The sequence below is a fragment of the Alexandromys fortis genome, unplaced genomic scaffold (genome assembly GCF_014885135.2).
Source record: "Alexandromys fortis isolate MF-2015 unplaced genomic scaffold, M_Fortis_MF-2015_v1.1 scaffold_35, whole genome shotgun sequence".
NCBI classification, from domain to species: domain Eukaryota; kingdom Metazoa; phylum Chordata; class Mammalia; order Rodentia; family Cricetidae; genus Alexandromys; species Alexandromys fortis.
The window spans coordinates 9244355-9261600 of record NW_026067913.1 but is presented as its reverse complement, the minus strand read 5'-3'; the positions used below and the strand labels follow the sequence as shown (position 1 = coordinate 9261600).

The following is a 17246-nucleotide window of genomic DNA, read 5'->3' as shown; positions in this document are numbered from 1 at the left end:
GGGTAGGAAGGAAGTCTGTGAGGTCTCTCCTGCAGTCTCATCTCCTGCAGGTCTCTGCTACTGGCAGACACCCTTGGTGAGCCAGGAAGCTAGGAAGCTCAGGGGAGACAGTCCACAGAGGTCAGGCCACCGGCCACGACAGCAGCATCTGGAGAAAGGCTCTGGGCAGATTGACAGGGGAAGGAGCCGGCAAGACAAGTGGAATGACTGACGGCTCTTGTTCTTCGTGGCCATCACGTCACTGCGTATTAGTGGCCAGACACACATGAAATGCTAAGCAACCGATGGGATTTATGGCCTTCACAAGCTTACAAGCTAACAGGGACACCGGTGGAATTAGTGAAAAGCCTGTACTCACAGGACAAAATTGTACTGTCATCAGTGCTATGTCCAGAGTATTTACATCGTGGATAGAACTGAATCGAGTTTATTTTTATGGTGCAGACTCACAGACATAAAGTTTAGTTTGGTCGGATGGAGCAGGGGGAACTCACTTAGGTGACAGTGAATGGTTAGTCAGGTGGACAGTCATCTTCCCTTTGTTAAGTGAAGATTACTAGAGAAATAAAATACCAGAAAACTGTTCAAATAATAGAAGGGACAAAGGCTACGTGACTGCGGGAGAGCCATTGCTCATTTGTTCACAGAAAAGAGCCACACAGCCCTAGTGTGAGTCCGGCTTTGATTTCTTATCTCCTGGGTCAGGAGATGCTGCTGTGTGTGGCAGGGTGGTCAGCTAGTTAGGATTCTGAACATCTGTTTGCTTCGGTGGGGCTGCACAACAGTCTGGTGCAGTGTGATGATAATGAGGGGGTGCCCTTTCTTCCTGTCTAGGACCCTTCCTAGCTGGGCCCTGTAGACAGAAGCCAGCAGCCTTTTTGTGTCTCATTCACTTAAATGAGATGGGGTAGGAAATGTAAATGAAGTCACATTGCCGAAAGGCAGGAGCTGCTTATGGAGGTGCCCGTCCTGCCCAGATGTGATCTGTCCACTCGTGAAAATTCCTGCAAACAAGCTAAGCCTTCTCTCCCGCTTTCTGCCCTCTCCGCAGCAGTTCCCTTGGCCTGATCAGTTTTCTCTCCTCGGCTAACACTTTGCTAATTTGAACAGTCATTTATAAAATGAAAGTCTGTTTGGAATTGGTGGATCAGGAAATTGCTGCTGCTGTGTTAAATAAATAAAGAAATGGCTACGGACCATTATTTGGAATAGTTCCTTGATTTTCTAGCATTTACTCTTTAAGGCAAAAATAATAGTGAATTTACATATGTAAATTATAATTCTTTAAAAATAGTTTTTGAGTTGGCAAAAGTGAGTCTAATACTGGTCTTTTGGAAAATCATCACATAATCAATGAAAGGTTCTTCCCAGTTTCTAGTGCCATGTTTTCTCTATAATTATGTAACTTGTGGTGACCTCCAACTGTAAAGTCAGCCTTTTTAGTTGTCAGAGACATTAAATCTTCTTTTCTTTTTAAAAGATTGATTCATATATTTATTCGTATATATGCATCACCCACAAGGACCAGGAGAAAGGTTGGGTCCCCTGAGCTCGTGCAGGTAGCTGTGAGCAGCCTGATACAGGTTCTCAGAAGAGCAGCATGTGGGGATAACCGCTGAGTTGTCCCCAGCCCCTAAATCATTCATGTCCTTAATTGTAGACTTCTTTGGGTGAGCTGACCTTCCATGCAAACTTTGGTTGGAATTTCATTAGTGTTCATGTTTTTTCTCATTAGCTGACGGAAATCATTTAAGGAAAGGAGGGAAAGGTGTGTTGAACCCAGCACGGTCAAGGGCGGCATGTAGGTGGCGGAGCAAGATTCTTGTTTGGCGTCAGCAGGGAGAGGTGAACGCTGGCCCTCAGTTGCGTTTCTCCGTTCCTCCTTTCGTTCAGTCTGGACTCCTGCCCATGTGTTTGTTCCACCCACATTCAGGATTGCTTTCCTTTCAGTTCACCTCTTCTGGGAATGTCCTCAGAGATGACCCAGAAACATGTCTCCCAGCTGATTCCGAGTCTGGCCACCCCGGAATCAAGACTGGCTCTCACAGATACTTGGCAAGAGCTGCGTGCTATAGACTGCTATTGTTTTAGTCTCTGAATTATGAAAATTATTTCCAGAAGAGGTTTCTTTTGTAGTTGGACAAAAATGTAAGCAACTGATGAAGTCTAGAACCTATTCTAGGATTTTATCTTTTAGGGCATTTCTGACATTTCAATTATTTACTTGGTTATTCCTGGGGATTGCTAGGCCTTTGCATACAGGGCAGAAACTCCAGCATTGAGCTTTATCCCCAGGCTGAACTTCAGTGCTTGTTTAGTTTAAACTCAAATTTCCAAAATTAAATGTAACGCCAATTATAACGGCAATGTTTTCTATCTAAATTTAAGAAAAAACAAAGTTAATTAGGAACATTTTATTTAGCTGAACAACCATTTTGCAGGTAGAAGTTATACTGCACAAATTACATATTTTGATGAAATAGCCTAACGATGAGTACATTTCTACACTGTTCCATGAAGGAGCCCATATTTGGAAAGCATCTGCAGATGGTTCTAACATAGTCAACTTTCAGAGTCGCTGAGCAAACCTGCTGTCAGGTGTCTAAAGCCCTTGAGTTCCTCCCAGGCGCTCATCTCGCCTAGGCTTGTTCTAGAACCTTCACAATACTTCATTCTATTTTCATTCTATTTTATTGTTCAGGAGTTTTGAGGATTTCCTTCGTGGCTTACTTGATGGTTAAAATCCCTTTGGCTTAGAGTTCAGTAAGTAGCTTAATATCCATCTCAATGAATGGTCAGATCCACCTTACAATCTCCATGTGAGCCCACTGAACATTGACAGAGTGCAAGGGCACAATCTACACGGCGTTTCATCTGGTTGTGGATGTTCCAGGCCTGATGAGAATCGGAACGGCGCTCTGAACAGCTTGAGCATGAGTGTTAGGAACCAGAGCGTCCCTGTAAAGTTCCCGTTCTCGTCCCTCTGTCTTCTGAAACATATCTGGTTAGTGACAGTTAGGCAGGTGCAGCTGTTATCATATCTGGAGTTCCTTTTTAAAGAAAGAAGGAAAATTGTGGTGACCACTGGGGAATAGTTCTGCACAGAAAGCTTGCTTGGGACATCCAAAGTCCTGGATTAGAGTTGAGCCACAGAGATGAGCAAACACAGAGCTGTGAGCCAGGGCTGTCAGCACAGGCTGTGATGTCAGGAGGCTGAGGCGAGGGCATCATGAAGTCAAGGCCAGCCTAGGCTAAAAAGTAAGATACTGATTACAAGAAATAAAAAGGAAACGAGGCATGGTGTCACACACCTTTAATCCTGGCACTCGGGAGGCAGAGGCAGGTGGATGTCTGTGAGTTCAAGGCTATCCTGATCTACAAAGCGAGTTCCAGGACAGCCAGGACTATAGGCAGGACAGCGGGGTAATTCCTGGGGATGTTAGTAGCTGAAGCGATTGAAGGCCTAGTATGTGCTGAGTGCATTATCTCTGTATCCAGATTCTGCCGTGAAAAGGTGAAGTGACAAAGCTGAGCGTCCTCGTCCACCTATTGCTGAAATTGTAGGTTTTCACGTATTTCTGCTTTGACAGTCTTCTCATACCAGTTAGCAGAATATCCTTCCCTTTTCCCCTCCTCTCCTCCCCCTTCCTTCCCTTTTCTGCCTTGCTTTGTTTTTGAGCCTCACTGAGTGCCTCTGGCTGACCTGGCACCCACTGGATGACTGTAAACCTCTAGGGGTTTCCTGTCTCTGCCTCTCTGTGGGCATCATGGGCTTGTGCCACCACACCAGGTTTGAAAATTTATTTCCAAGGCTAGCAAAATATAGTAATGTTTAAATTAATAAAGCATGTGTGTTTTATGACTCTAGTCAATTATTAGTTGAATAAGGAAAGCATAAAGCTCGCAACAGTGACTCATGCAAGAATTGCTTGTATTTTGAAATAGTCTGTGAACACGATTGAGGCAGGTTTAGGTGAAACTCACATTTTGCTTATCTGATTGCTAGTATTAGTGGGCATTCTTTGATGTTGTAGTAAATGTGGAAAGCTTCATGACAGAAGAGGTAAGAGAGCCCGCAGTGATGACCTACAATTAACAGTCACGTCTGTGACGTCATGCTAAACCAACTCAAGTTAAGTGGCTCTTCTGTTTGCCTTTCTCATGCAGTGCTGGGGCTGAAACCAAGGCCCTCGCCTAGGCTAAGCACACGCTGTGCCCCCAGCTCCACCGCAGTGCGTGCTGATCCTCTGTCATGAAGTCTATCTAAATGAAGTAGAGTCAGCAGTGAGCACTAACACCGTGAACACAGAGGGCAGCGCTCGTGGCCGTAGACACCTCCTTTGGCTGTCGTTCAAGTGCTCTGTCCTGCAGACATGACTCCGAGCAGGCTTTGTACATGTTTATTATGCCCCCATGCTGAGATTCTCAGCCAGGATATGCTCCGTGCTCCACAGGCGGCTCTCTACCGTTGAGTAGTTCCAGTTAACCTCTGAAATAAATAACTTGAAATGTGTAATTGCTCTGAACTCTGACCCAAATCCAGATCCGCACTTAGAGATTCTCCTCTAATCTTAACAATTAAGATAGTACTCGAGTACTTATTCTGTGAGTTGTATACATATTTGTAGGAATCCACCAGACACTGAGCCTCTGGTGGTAAATCTTAGTTGGTCCAAAAGTAAAAGGTTCAAGGTGAAAAGTATACGCAAGCAGCCTTCTGTAATTGGGCTTAGACATCTACCCTAGAAAGCAAATAGAGATTCTTGATGAGATCCTTGGGATAGTATTTTAATGTTCCAGATTGTCACATCTTCTGCAAACTAAACACTCATTCTGCCTCTGCTGACATTTCCTTACAGTCAGTAGAAGGAGCATAGGTCTCTACCAGATCCTCCATGGAGACCTGAGATGACATCACTAGTCATGGCAGACCGGAAGGAGTTCTAGGCTTCTTCCTATTGCTTCATGTGTTATAAGCAACAAAAAAATTAATATTGTCAAGTTAGAAAGTCAAGAACTGCAAAAAGAAAATGTATCATCAAGTTTAGAGATCATATTTTAAGCTGTGGGATAAATCACAAGAAAAAATTGTCAGAGTTCCTTTAAAATTTGCATTTTGGGATGATCATGTGTAGATTAAGGACTAAAATGTCATTTCATTGGAAGCTTTGTCTATGTTGCGTTTCTCATAAGTTCTGAGTATTATTAGAGGGCTATTTGAAATAGTTGCTTACGTGAAATGCTAAACATTTTGGAACAATGAAAGAGGATGTGTTTGTATAAGGACCAAGACAGTGGCCACTAAACTATAGAGGAATTAAGGACGTTGTTATTAAAAACAACAACAGCAACAAAATAGTATCTACTTTTGTTTAAAAAAAATCTTATACCAAAGTATCTTTGATAAACCTAACTTGTAGCTTTTGTGCTGTATTACATATTATATGGACATATGGTGACATGAAAAATGATTGTTCTCAATTGCTGTTTAAATGGCACTATTCTCAGTACAAAAAAAACTCAGATAGAATAGATGCTAATGATGTTAGAGTTAAATGTTTTAAATCTTTTTCTAGACTCTTACAGCTATCAAAATAATGTCAACTTAACATTTTTAACCACTTTTATATTCTTTTTTAAAAAATGAAGCTGCTTCTTTCAGTGAAATAGGGCCAGGGTAAATATGTACGTTTTTACATGCTGTGGCCTAGGGAGAGTCAGTGAGTTGGTTGTTGAGAGTTACAGAACACACTAGAAACCAGAATCCAGAGCTCCTGCCGCCTGCTCTACAGAGTCACGACAATCTCGTGCTGTTCTACTGAGGCCCTTTTTGTGCCGGGTGTTTTGTCATTAGTTTTGGTTGATAAAAAAAATTAAAATAAATACAATTGATTATTACTCTGTTCTGTTTCCATTGCTGTAACAAACGCACAAGGCCGTGTACTTTATAAAGAAAAAGGGTTTATTTACTTCATGAATCTAGAAGGCCAAGCTTAGGTATCTAAGCTTGACCTTTGGTGGGGTCGTTGGCAACATTACATTGCAGTAGCAGGCATCATGCCAGGAGCTTATTGCAAAAAGGAGGAATTTAACCATCAGATAGGAAACTAGAAATTCAGGAGCCTCCTCTCTGATTGATGACAACTCCTTCTCAAGGCCCTCGAGAGGCTCCACAAGAAGGCACTGACTGCCTTAAACCCTCTAAGGACAGTCCCCTCGCTGCCTCCCACAGGGTTCTAGCCCTCCTTAAATAACTTTATTCTACTGAGAATTTCATACATGAGCAATACATTTACATCACTCTCACCCCTCCACCCTCGAGCTCCACCTGTGTCCTCCCAAACGTGTATGTATATATATACACACATACGCACACATGGACATAACCTGCTGAGTCCACTTAGCTTCGCTTGCACCGTGTGCCTATGTCCAGGGCTGACCACTTGGGACTGGACAGTGTATGCAGAAGCTTATCCCTGGAGGAGGCTGTCTCCCTCCCAACAAGAACGGACCACCTCTAGCTCTTCATCTGTGAGTAGGACCATGTGGAATTGCCCCGTCCATGGTGGGATGTCAGTTGGTATTGTGTTTATGCTCTGTCAAGCCGTATTAGTGTGAGTTCTTGGGTACTGCTGGGAAGTGTCGTATATAGAAGACTGTAGTGCCGTATATAGAAGACACTGTCTCACAGCAGACATTCCTGACCGTCTGGCTTTTAGAATTTTTCTGCCCTTCTTTGTGATTTCCCCGAGCCTTAGGTGTAGGTTGTGTTGCACTAACAATGACTTAGTCTCTGCTCGCTGACCAGCTGTGGATCTCTATAATAGTCTCTCTCCATCTGTGGCAGGAATGGCTCTTTGGTGACGAGTCATAGCTATGTTTATTCGCACGTATAAGGATAAGTATTTAGAGGACAGTTAGAAATGATATTGTTTTAGGGAAATGGCAGTAGTGGGTTCTCTTCTCGGATCTCTGACCTCTCTAGCCATGAGTAATTGGCTAGATTTACTGTACCAGGTATGATTTCCCTCCTATTGAGTGGGTTTAAGTCCAATTAGACGGGTGTTAGTTGCCCCTGAGACAGAGGTGCTGCTACTGTAGTATTGTGTATATTTTGCCAATCCAGCCATTGTCGTGGCTCATAGGTGTCACAGGTGAGCAGGACTATGGATTGCTTTCTCCCCTGGCAATTCGCATAGCACCTTCGAATGCTATGAGAGCTTGTCCTCCAGGAGAAGGCTTCCGGGTCAGTTCCAGCTTATTCCTCCAAATCCCGCGTCTGGTGCGTGGAGTCTTCAGCAGTAGGTTCTAGTTCTGGGAGGCAGTCTAGGACAACGCCAATAGCCTATGTTGGTTGGGGTGTCTCTTGGAGTCCCTTGTCCAACAGCTCAAAGAGAAGTTTCCATGCCTGGCACAGGGGTTTTTGTTAGATAGCCTTTGGCTCTTGGTGAAAACTTTGTTCCCCCTAGTGGCATAACTTCATTTAAATGACTTATATATGTAGACACATTGTCCTAGTAAGGCTCACTCTTGCTGTGGTGAGACACCATGACCAAAATCAAATTGAGGAGGAAAGGGTTTATTTGGCCTACACGTCCACAGTGCTGTTCATTACTGGAGGAAGTCAGGAAAGGAACCCAAGCAGGGCTAACCTGGAGGTGGAGCTGATTCAGGGCAAAGGAGAAATGCTGCTTATTGACTTGTTCTTGGTGATCATCCCATGGTACTGGCATCTCCAAAATGCACATGTACTTATATATTATATGTATATTTAAGAAACATTAAATCATGTTTCCCTATTGCTTTTCAGTCACCCTAGTGTTATATCCATCCCCTCCCTCTTGCTTAGATTCCCTGCATCCAGATAAAGTCCCCTTCCCACTTTTCCCATTCCCCCTTTGTATCTTTAGATATGAGTTCGTAAACACAGAAAGCAGGATAGTAGGACACGGGACCCTTCCTTTTAAAGGTCCTGTCACCAGAGTGCCACTACACTGAGGACTTAACAACGCAGTCCTTAGAGGACAAACATCCTGACCATAAAACACATGAACCCATGTTCAGCAATGAGTTGCAAATGGTAGACAAGAATAGTTAGCAAAAATGCATTTATGTCCTGTGACTGAGTGGGGAGCTAATGCAGTAAAGAACCCCCTGCAGAGTTGTTTACTCGGGGGAACTAGTCCACAGAGCTCCTTGTTCCTGGAGGAAGAGAATAATCTGAGATCACCTGAGATGAAGGAGAGGCAGTGCTTCCATTTACTGAGATAATGGGGCTGTGAGGTTGAATGGGGGCTGGGCTCAGAAAGAGTTAGGAGCCAATGCTAGGTCACAGTCGGAGACCTTGGGAGCTGTCTAAGACATATACCAGTTTGGCAGTCAAGGAAACTGAAATCCAGAGTCTTCCTGAGTTTCTTGCCCGAGATTAGTCACAGCTAGATGAGGCCAGAGCTAGGATTAATTCCTTCCACATGACTGAATATGAAAATATATTAATAACAGAATCTAGACAGTGGTAGATTGTAGAAATACACTGTGTGTGCAGAGAATAATTTTGCAGAACCCGATTCATTATTTGTTAAAGCAGAGCACTCCTGGCTGGCTTTGGGTTTGTTAGTAGGGAAATTAAGAAAAGGAAGCTGGAGCCATTTTCTGAGTCAGATGGCCTGTCCAGTGGCGCAAGGGAGTGACCCTCCTGGCAACGTCTGAGTCATTTTATTAATAATATACACATAGTAGTGATGATGCCGTCGGGTGCAAGGCTGGTCACATCAGACATTTGTGTCTAGTGGTGCACAGAGCGGCGGCTCGGGGAAGCAGGGATTACTGTGCCGTTCTGTGGATGGAGAAACTGAAGCCCACATAGGTTGAGTGATTCCCTGAGCACACAGTCCATCAGCTTAGGATGAACCTCAAACTTCAGTAATAGCTAAGACCTCTCATCTAAAATTTCCTCTAGATAAAAATAAATAAATAGATACTAGATAGACAGATAAAATGTTTGGTAAAGAAGTACAACCAAAACTTAAAAAAAATCAATGAAATCCAAAGTACTGACATTAATGTAAAAGATAAAGATTGCAAGACGACTGTGGCTTCCTGTTGGAGAGCTGCCCTGAGATCTTACTGTTCTAGTTTGGTATGCCTGTCTTCCCATGGGTGTGCCGCGGTCACTTGGTTCCTCTCCCACTTTCCCCTTATCTGCCGTCTCCCACTAGATCACCAGACAGTACTCTGGCATCATTTGAACTTAACTTTGCCTAATCGGATGTTTATTGCTGCTCCTACCTCTGTTTTCATTTGCTCCGATAGACTATCCTGCTAGGCTCTGAAATGTGTTTCTATGTAGGTATAACTGATGGTCACATGTAATCTGTAATATTCTAGAAGAAACCACAAAATCCTAGAAGGATTTGCAGAATCTGCTAATCATACCAGGCCTTCATTGTTGCTACGTAATGAAAACCAGTCCTGCATTTACCCCTGAATGCTATCCCAGGGCCATCTGCCTGGGCAGGGTAATGGTGGGGACCCCTAGCACCTCTGTCGCCATTCAAGCCTGACCAGTCTGCATCCATATTTCTACCATAGCCCTTGGCTTTTCACACACACACACACACACACACACACACACACACCCCAAACCATTTGCCACAGTGTGCTTCAGAATATCAACTTTCAAAGCTCAGCTTAGGAAGTACGTCTTTCTGGATACCTTCCCCATTGCTCTCCCTGCCTTCTACTCCCCCACCCTGCACACAAACTCACTGCCCCTTTGTCCTGGTGGTGCTCCTTCTTGTCCGTCTGTCAGAACTCCATGGCCTCGTGAGCATCTTCTGTTACAATGCGGAGTCCTTTGTGGGCCATCCTCGTTCTCTGGGGTGTAGCCGGAAAGACTGGCTTGGTACTGTCTCACTGATGCATGTTTGAATGGGAAGAGGTTGCTCTGGCTGTGCTTGCTGCTCAGTCGGCTGATTTTAGAAGCCAGGTGTCAAGGGCAGGAATGGGAAAAGTCGACCATTTTATTTGCTGTGTCAAACTTGTGAGCCTTGGCCAGGTAACGTAGCTGACTCCGAGCCCATGATAAGATCCTGTTGGAAGCAAGCTTCCCTCAAGCATTAAGAGATAACCTCGCTTTATTTCCCTTCGCTCAGGTGCTGTGATTGTCTCCACGCCTCAGGACATTGCGCTGATGGATGCACGCAGGGGTGCAGAGATGTTTCGGAAAGTCCACGTGCCCGTAAGTGAGCATTGACTCCCTCGCTGGTGAAAGTGTGAGACCCGTCTAGCCTAAGATCCAAGCCATGAGCCAAGCGGCACCCAAGTTTTAGTTTAGCCTTCTGGAGAACACTTCATAAAACTCCCGGTTGGTCTTGCCTGTTACTGTAGAACATATGTAAGGCTACACAAGTGTTCAAACATCATGCCAATCAAGAAGAATTCTGAAGCAGGGTTCTGGGATCGCAAGCTTTCTAAGGAGCTGTGCTCTCCAAATGCGGCTAGAGTCTCCTGAGCATCTCGGGAAATGCTTTCCTCATAGGCTAGACGACCTGTGGGACAGGAGTGAGAAGGTAACTCCTTTTCCTCTGGCTGCCTATGTTTTAACTCTTGATAGCCCACGTTCTTCTGGGGGTATTTCTGCATATTCTGTACTTGACAAAATAATGTAAGAATGTAATAAAAATAGACAAAGAATAATTAAGATCAGATGGAGCCCAAAGTAAAGTCAGCAAACAATTGCATACCATTAAGAAACTTAAATATGCTCTGAATTTCCTAGCAGCCAAAGGGAAAAACATGTAACCAATTAAGACACTGGCCATTTGCACGTGGTTAAAACAAGCTGCTTGCTTGAGACCAGACACACGAGACTTTCACTAGATCCTTGTAAGGAAGAAGCTATATCTTAAACACACTCCTCTCTTCCTTACTGTAAGGAAAAGGTTCTTCCTTCTGCGGTGTCTCAACAACAGTTCTGGAAATGTACCAGAGGTCAGTTACAACAAGACCCCTGTGATGCTTCTGTCCATGTGGCTCTCCAAGTAGTCTTTAGAGCTAAGAGAAACAGGGCCTTAAAACTCTGGTCTCGAGTGATGAAACACATCCTGTGACCTCATGAAGCCTCGTGTGAAGGTGAAAGGAAAGAACCAACTCACAAATTTGTCCTCTAACCTACATGTGCACCGTGCAGTGCACGCCTGTGCTCACAATCACATACATGTAACAATGTAGAAAACCTTAGGCCTGTGTATTATCTTCAGGGTTCTCATAGTTCCCTCTTCTCCATTACAAACAGTGTGATAATGTTGCTTGTTTGGGCGTGTAAAGAACTCATAACTTTTCTCAAAGTCTTCAATGAGACCACAGCACAGGAGAAAGTTCAGGGACGCTCTCTAAGTGTTCGTCTCTGAGAGGAGCCTTGAGAGCCATAAGATAGTGTACACAGAAGAGTCGAGGTGACCTTCCCCACAGTGCGTCTACTCTGGCGCCAGCTGGAGCAGAGCTGTGTACACAGACTGGACAGACAGACACTGGCGAAACTGAAGGAACCTGAAAAGGGGCCCGCCTGTCTGCTTTCTGCCCAGATGACCGCGGCTATTTTATCTGGGAGCCCCAAAGATGGGGTTCTCCAGTTTACGTTCTAGGCTCTGAAACTTCGCTTGGAAATAATGTAAAGCCACGGTAACCACATGGCCGCTGCAGGCTGAGGAGTTTCCTGTTGCCTGTTTTGAGCCTGTGATTGTACTGTCCTCCGGGAGAAACTAGATAAAGTCCTGACTGCAGGCCCTGAGTGTGTGAGATTAAAATATAAAGTGGCAAAAACAGAAGCGGCCTCCTACCAGAATTGATGGCGCTGAGTTATCACGTGATCGCTAACCCTTCCTGGCAAACATGAGGTTTCCGTGCCATCGGTCTGTTACTGCTGCTCCACGGTTCAGGTCAAGCCCCTGCCTGCCTGCGGAGGCCCAGCTTTGCCTGTGCTACCACACTCGGTGAACCCTTGAAGGAAATGGGTTTTCAAAGAGCAGGAATCAGATTTTCTCTCTCATTTCCCCTCAGAAATGATCATTTTTTTTTTAAATGAGTAGATCATTCAACTTCCGCTGTCATTTGAGATGGTAGTGGCTATGGGTCGAGCCCTTCCTGGACTCTGTCTGTTCAAAGTCTCATGACCATAGTTGCCGCATTCAGCATGTATACTTTTAGTTCAGGTGTTATTTTCCACTGAGACTTGTGACCCTTCTTGACCCATAAATAATGAGAAGAAAATCTCATATGTTGTGATAGTTCTCTCCCTCCTCCCCTGCTTCCCCCATCCCCCATCAACCCCCCCCAACCCCTCACTCACCATCTCCAAGTCAGAGAGTGGACCAGATAATCCCCACAGAACACAACGGAGGAAGAGAGGCTGATCACTAAACTCGGGCTGGGGTATGCTGGCTAGGTGCCTTGGAAGGGTGAACATTCAGTATGGTAACGAGGGAATATCACTAGGAAGTGAGGGGTGGTGGGCTGTGTGGGCTCCTAGGGCTGTATCCAGGGTTAATGATAAGAGGAAACAGCTGTTGGGGTCACACTTGTGATGTTAGTTTGTAGAGTTAGGGCTGTCCTGGGTCCTGACAGGGCCAGGATGTGGTCGTGGGTGTGCTGGAACTAAATGGCGAGAAATGAAAGTCGCCGGAGCTGTGCATTCTGTGGCTGCTGCCCGCGTGGAACTAATTGTTCCTCCTGCTGCGTTTTGGACATCTGCCTGCTGTATCTCTGTGATAGCCTCTCTTTAGGCCCGATTTTAATCATTTGTTCTCTGTGCTGTAAAAACAGTTGAAAAGCAGGTAGACTGTCTTAATCATCTCTTAAACCCAAAACACAGACTCATGGTAATGAGAACTTTCCAGGGCTGGGCCCCGTATGCAGCCTCACACGCATGGTGCCGCTTCTAGGAGTGGGGCTAGTTATCAGTGAGAGGCGACTGTGCTGACTCCTGAGAGCCTTCTGGCTCTAAGAGCCCCGGAGTCTAAGAAATGGCAAAGCGTTCGGAATTAAGACGTGCTCCACAAACTCAAGGGCGATGCTGCGCTATTTATTCCACTTTATTCCCTTTCCCTGGTTTTCAGTCTTGTTCTGTTTTCCCTCCTTTTGAAGTACATTAGTTACCATGGCAACAGTGATGTCATTGGAATTCATTGGTATGGACAGAGTTTAGTGATGTCTGCAAGAACGTTTTGAAGTTAATTTAAATTATTTCTTAACTCAATGCATAGCTTGGGAAAGGAGGAAAAAGATGAAGGATTAAATTTTGCTCTCTGCCTGAAATGATAAAGAACTATAACAATTCCTTATTATAGCAGAATTTGTAGGTAGACTATTTTTCAAAAATGTAAGAATGTTTAGCCTTATCCATTTTTTAATAATGAGTAATTTATGTATGGATCATTCTGACCCACTTTTGTTACCTCCTTTCCCAACAGCACCTCACGTGCCTTGCTGCTGTTTCACCACGCGAGTGTTTGGCCTCCCAGGGATTTTCTTACTCGGTCCTTTCTTGGGAACTAGCTCAGCTCCTGAAAAGTACCCCAAAGTGTGTTTACTCTCTTCTTCGTTACATAAGGGCTCGCCTGACTTTAACTCAACAAACAGTTGTTAGCGGATGTATTCCACGCATGCCTATGTGCGGATACTCAGTGTCCTTTATGTGGAGCACCGCTTTCCAGTCTGCTTTCTATTACCGTGATTAATGCCATGGCCAAGAGCAACCCTGGAGGAAATGGTTCATCTCCTCGTAAGGGCCCCTGTCCATCACTGAGGGAGCCAAGGCAGGAATCAAGGCTGAAACCATGGAGGAGAGGTGCTCACTGACTTGCTTCTCCTGGCTTGCTTAGCCACCTTTCTGATACAGCCCAAGCCCACGGGGGTGGGACGCTCCTGTGTCAATTAGTAATTAGTAATAATTAGTAATCACTCTGCTGAGGTCCTTCTTCCCAGGTGACTCTAGCTTAGGTCAAGTTGACGAAAGCTGACTAGCATGGACCGTAACCATTTATGATGACGTCAGAAAGAAAAACAGTGCCTTTCTCTTAGTACTTTTGACCTGTTAGTTAACTCTGTGATGTCAAAGGGGCCCTGCATTCTGAGAATAAGAAAACATTCTTTTCTGGGCCCGTGGGGCTAGTGTTGGAAAAGCTTTTCTCTTATTTGCTTCTTTTCAGACTCTCTAATTTTGGACGTGGTGATCTGTTGCGTGACGAAGTCATTTCCATCCTGGGAAACCCATGTTCACTTTTCAGATTTCAGCTCAGGAGTTACTTGCCCTGGGGAGTTTCATTTCCCCCTCAATGTGCCACCTAAAGTTAACAATGCTTGATTTTATTTCCTTGTCCACATGTCCAATTCGCCTCTCACCCTATTGCAGGTTTGTCTGTCTGTCTTCCTAGAAGAGTCCAAAAGTTCCTGGGTGGTAAGAGAACCTGCCCTAACCATCCTGCCCATCTCAGTCACCTGGCACAAAGGCATACTGTCCCTGTGACCCAGGGTCGATGCCACCTACTGCCCACTGTTCATCCTCCCCTGGGCATAGGTTGCTCTGCCGTTTCCTCTGTCACAGCCACCGTGGCCTTCCACTTCTGCAGCCTTCCTGCAGCCCAGGTGTCCTTGAGGTCTTCAGCATGCCACTTCCCACCTGGGCACACTTTATCCTCAGTGTCACTTGGGAAATCTCTTTTTTTCCATCCTTAGGTACCAGGCTAGACAAGTGGACTTTTTCTTGGGGACTTGGCATAGCGTTGTTAGCTAAGAGAACATGGCCTCTCTCTGGCCTCATTGTGCTCTTCCCCTTTCGCAGAGACAGCTCCACAATAAGCTCTGTTGATGGAGGGACCGCCCACCTCGGTCTGCGTCTGAACATGTAGCTGCTCACTAAATATGTGCTAGACGAATGGACTTGGTAGGATCCTTCCTGTTAAGGATATGTAAATCTGAAAACTCAGGCAAGTACAGCAGTGTTGAGCATTGCTCGGTTTGTCTGCAACTGAGATCTGGACTGAGGGGAGCCCATAAAAAGCTGGCCAGGAAGAAGATGCACTTAGGCCGGATCTTTAAAATGTTTTAATCTGCTGGAGACTAATAGAAAGATCCAAGAAAGCATGGAGCAGTAAGGAAGTAGCAAAATGATCAGGGCCGTCACGGCACAATGTGATGCACCATTGGTCATGAATCCGCCCAGGAAAAGATATAACCAAAGGTTTTACAGCGCATCAGCCCAAGTTCTTTTTTTTTTTATTATTTATTTATTTATTTATTAAAGATTTCTGTCTCTTCCCCGCCACCGCCTCCCATTTCCCTCCCCCTCCCCCAACCAAGTCCCCCTCCCTCGTAAGCCCAAAGAGCAATCAGGGTTCCCTGCCCTGTGGGAAGTCCAAGGACCTCTCACCTCCATCCAGGTCTAGTAAGGTGAGCATCCAAACTGCCTAGGCTCCCACAAAGCCAGTACTTGCAGTAGGCTCAAAAACCCATTGCCATTGTTCTTGAGTTCTCAGTAGTCCTCATTGTCCGCTATATTCAGCGAGTCCGGTTTTATCCCAGGCTTTTTCATACCCAGGCCAGCTGGTCTTGGTGAGTTCCCAATAGAACATCCCCATTGTCTCAGTGTATGGGTGCACCCCTCGCGGTCCTGAGTTCCTTGCTCATGCTCTCTCTCCTTCTGCTCCTGATTTGGACCTTGAGATTTCTGTCCGGAGCTCTAATGTGGGTCTCTGTCTCTGTCTCCTTTCATATTTGGTTTCTAGCCATAAATAAAGGACATTGAGCCTATTATTAGTGATCCTAGAGAAGCTAAATAAGAAAGAGAACCCAAAGAAAAACATATAGGCATCCTCCTGAATATTAACCTTCAGCAGGCGATGAAAGGAGACAGAGACCCACATTCGGCCCAAGTTCTTAAGAGAAACCCTCATTTCCTGACATTGTCTGTTATAAACACACATCCACGTGCCTTTCTAGGCGATCAGGTGTAAAATGTGGCTTCTCTCTGACCAGCGTGGAGGTGATGGCAGTCAGAGCCTGATCCAGAATAGTGGCAGCAAAAGGAGAAACTCATGGAATTGGCAGGCTTGCAGTTGACTGCCTAGTGGGGTTCACACCAAACAAGCAGAAGTCAAGGGGACGTGTGGAGTTAGCTTGCCATTAATAAATCTACCAGGAGCTGGTTTTCTGCTCGGTTTTACTCTCTCTTTGTTAAATGGTCTCATTCTCACCTGTTTCTCCTTTCTGTGATGCTGTTGTTTGATGTGGTTTGTCCCTCGAAGGGTCCTGTACTGGTAGCTTGGTTTTCTGGGTGGTGGGAGAGATGTTTAAGAGGAGATATATTTGTTAGGTCACTGGGCATGCTCTCAGAAGAGACAGTGGGATCAGTTAATTAAAACAATATAACCCAGATCACCGTCTGGTTTCCTCCTTGTTGGTATGATTTCCCCTTTCCCGTAAGCCCTTTCTGTATGCCATGAGATATTCATGACAGCTAAGCTATTACAGGTGCCACATCCTGTCATTTTCAGAACTGTGAGCTCGAAGTCTCTTTTCTTCATTTATCCTCAGATATTTTGTTATAGACTGATAAAGATGTACTTAAAGAAGTATTGCCCCAAAGTGGCTGTGCAAATTTGCATTCCCACCAGCAATGGAGGAGTGTTCCCCTTGCTCCACAACCTCTCCAGCATGAGCTGTTGTTTGTTTGTGGTTTTGATCTTAGGCACTCTGACAGGTGTAAGATGAAATCTCAGACTCATTTTGATTTGCATTTCCCTGATGGCTAAGGGTGTTGAGCAGTTCCTTGGCCATTGAGATTCTTCTGTTGAGAATTCTCTGTTTAGTTCTGTGCCCAGTTTTTAAGTGAATTATTTGTCTTGTTGATATCTAGTTTCTTGAGTTCTTTATATATTTTGGAAATCAGGCCTCTGTTGGATACGGAGTTGGTGAGAAAAAAAATCTTTTCCCATTTTGTATGCTGATTGGCAGTTTCTCAGAAATATGGGCATCAATCTACTACAAGACCCAGCTGTACCACTCTTGGGCAAATACACAAATACACAAAGGATACTTAATCATACCACAGGGACACTTGCTCAGCTATGTTCAGAGAGTGGATGCAGGCTCCTCTGTCCTTCCATGGGCTCTCTTAGAAGTTTTCGTGTGCTCTAAATTAGAGTCCTTTTCTAAGTTACTGAATTAGTCTCATCTTACCCTCACAGCAC

General features: G+C 44.9%; 1 protein-coding gene across 2 annotated transcripts in view; it reads left to right on the top strand.

The window, feature by feature from the left end:
• Positions 1 to 17246, top strand: part of Nubpl (NUBP iron-sulfur cluster assembly factor, mitochondrial) — a 161850-nt gene that overhangs the window by 124005 nt on the left and 20599 nt on the right. For both annotated transcript variants that reach the window (XM_050138890.1, XM_050138891.1), the window contains exon 8: positions 10155 to 10240. In XM_050138890.1, the coding sequence (XP_049994847.1) occupies positions 10155 to 10240 (86 nt within the window). The remainder of the gene's footprint in view (positions 1 to 10154; positions 10241 to 17246) is intronic.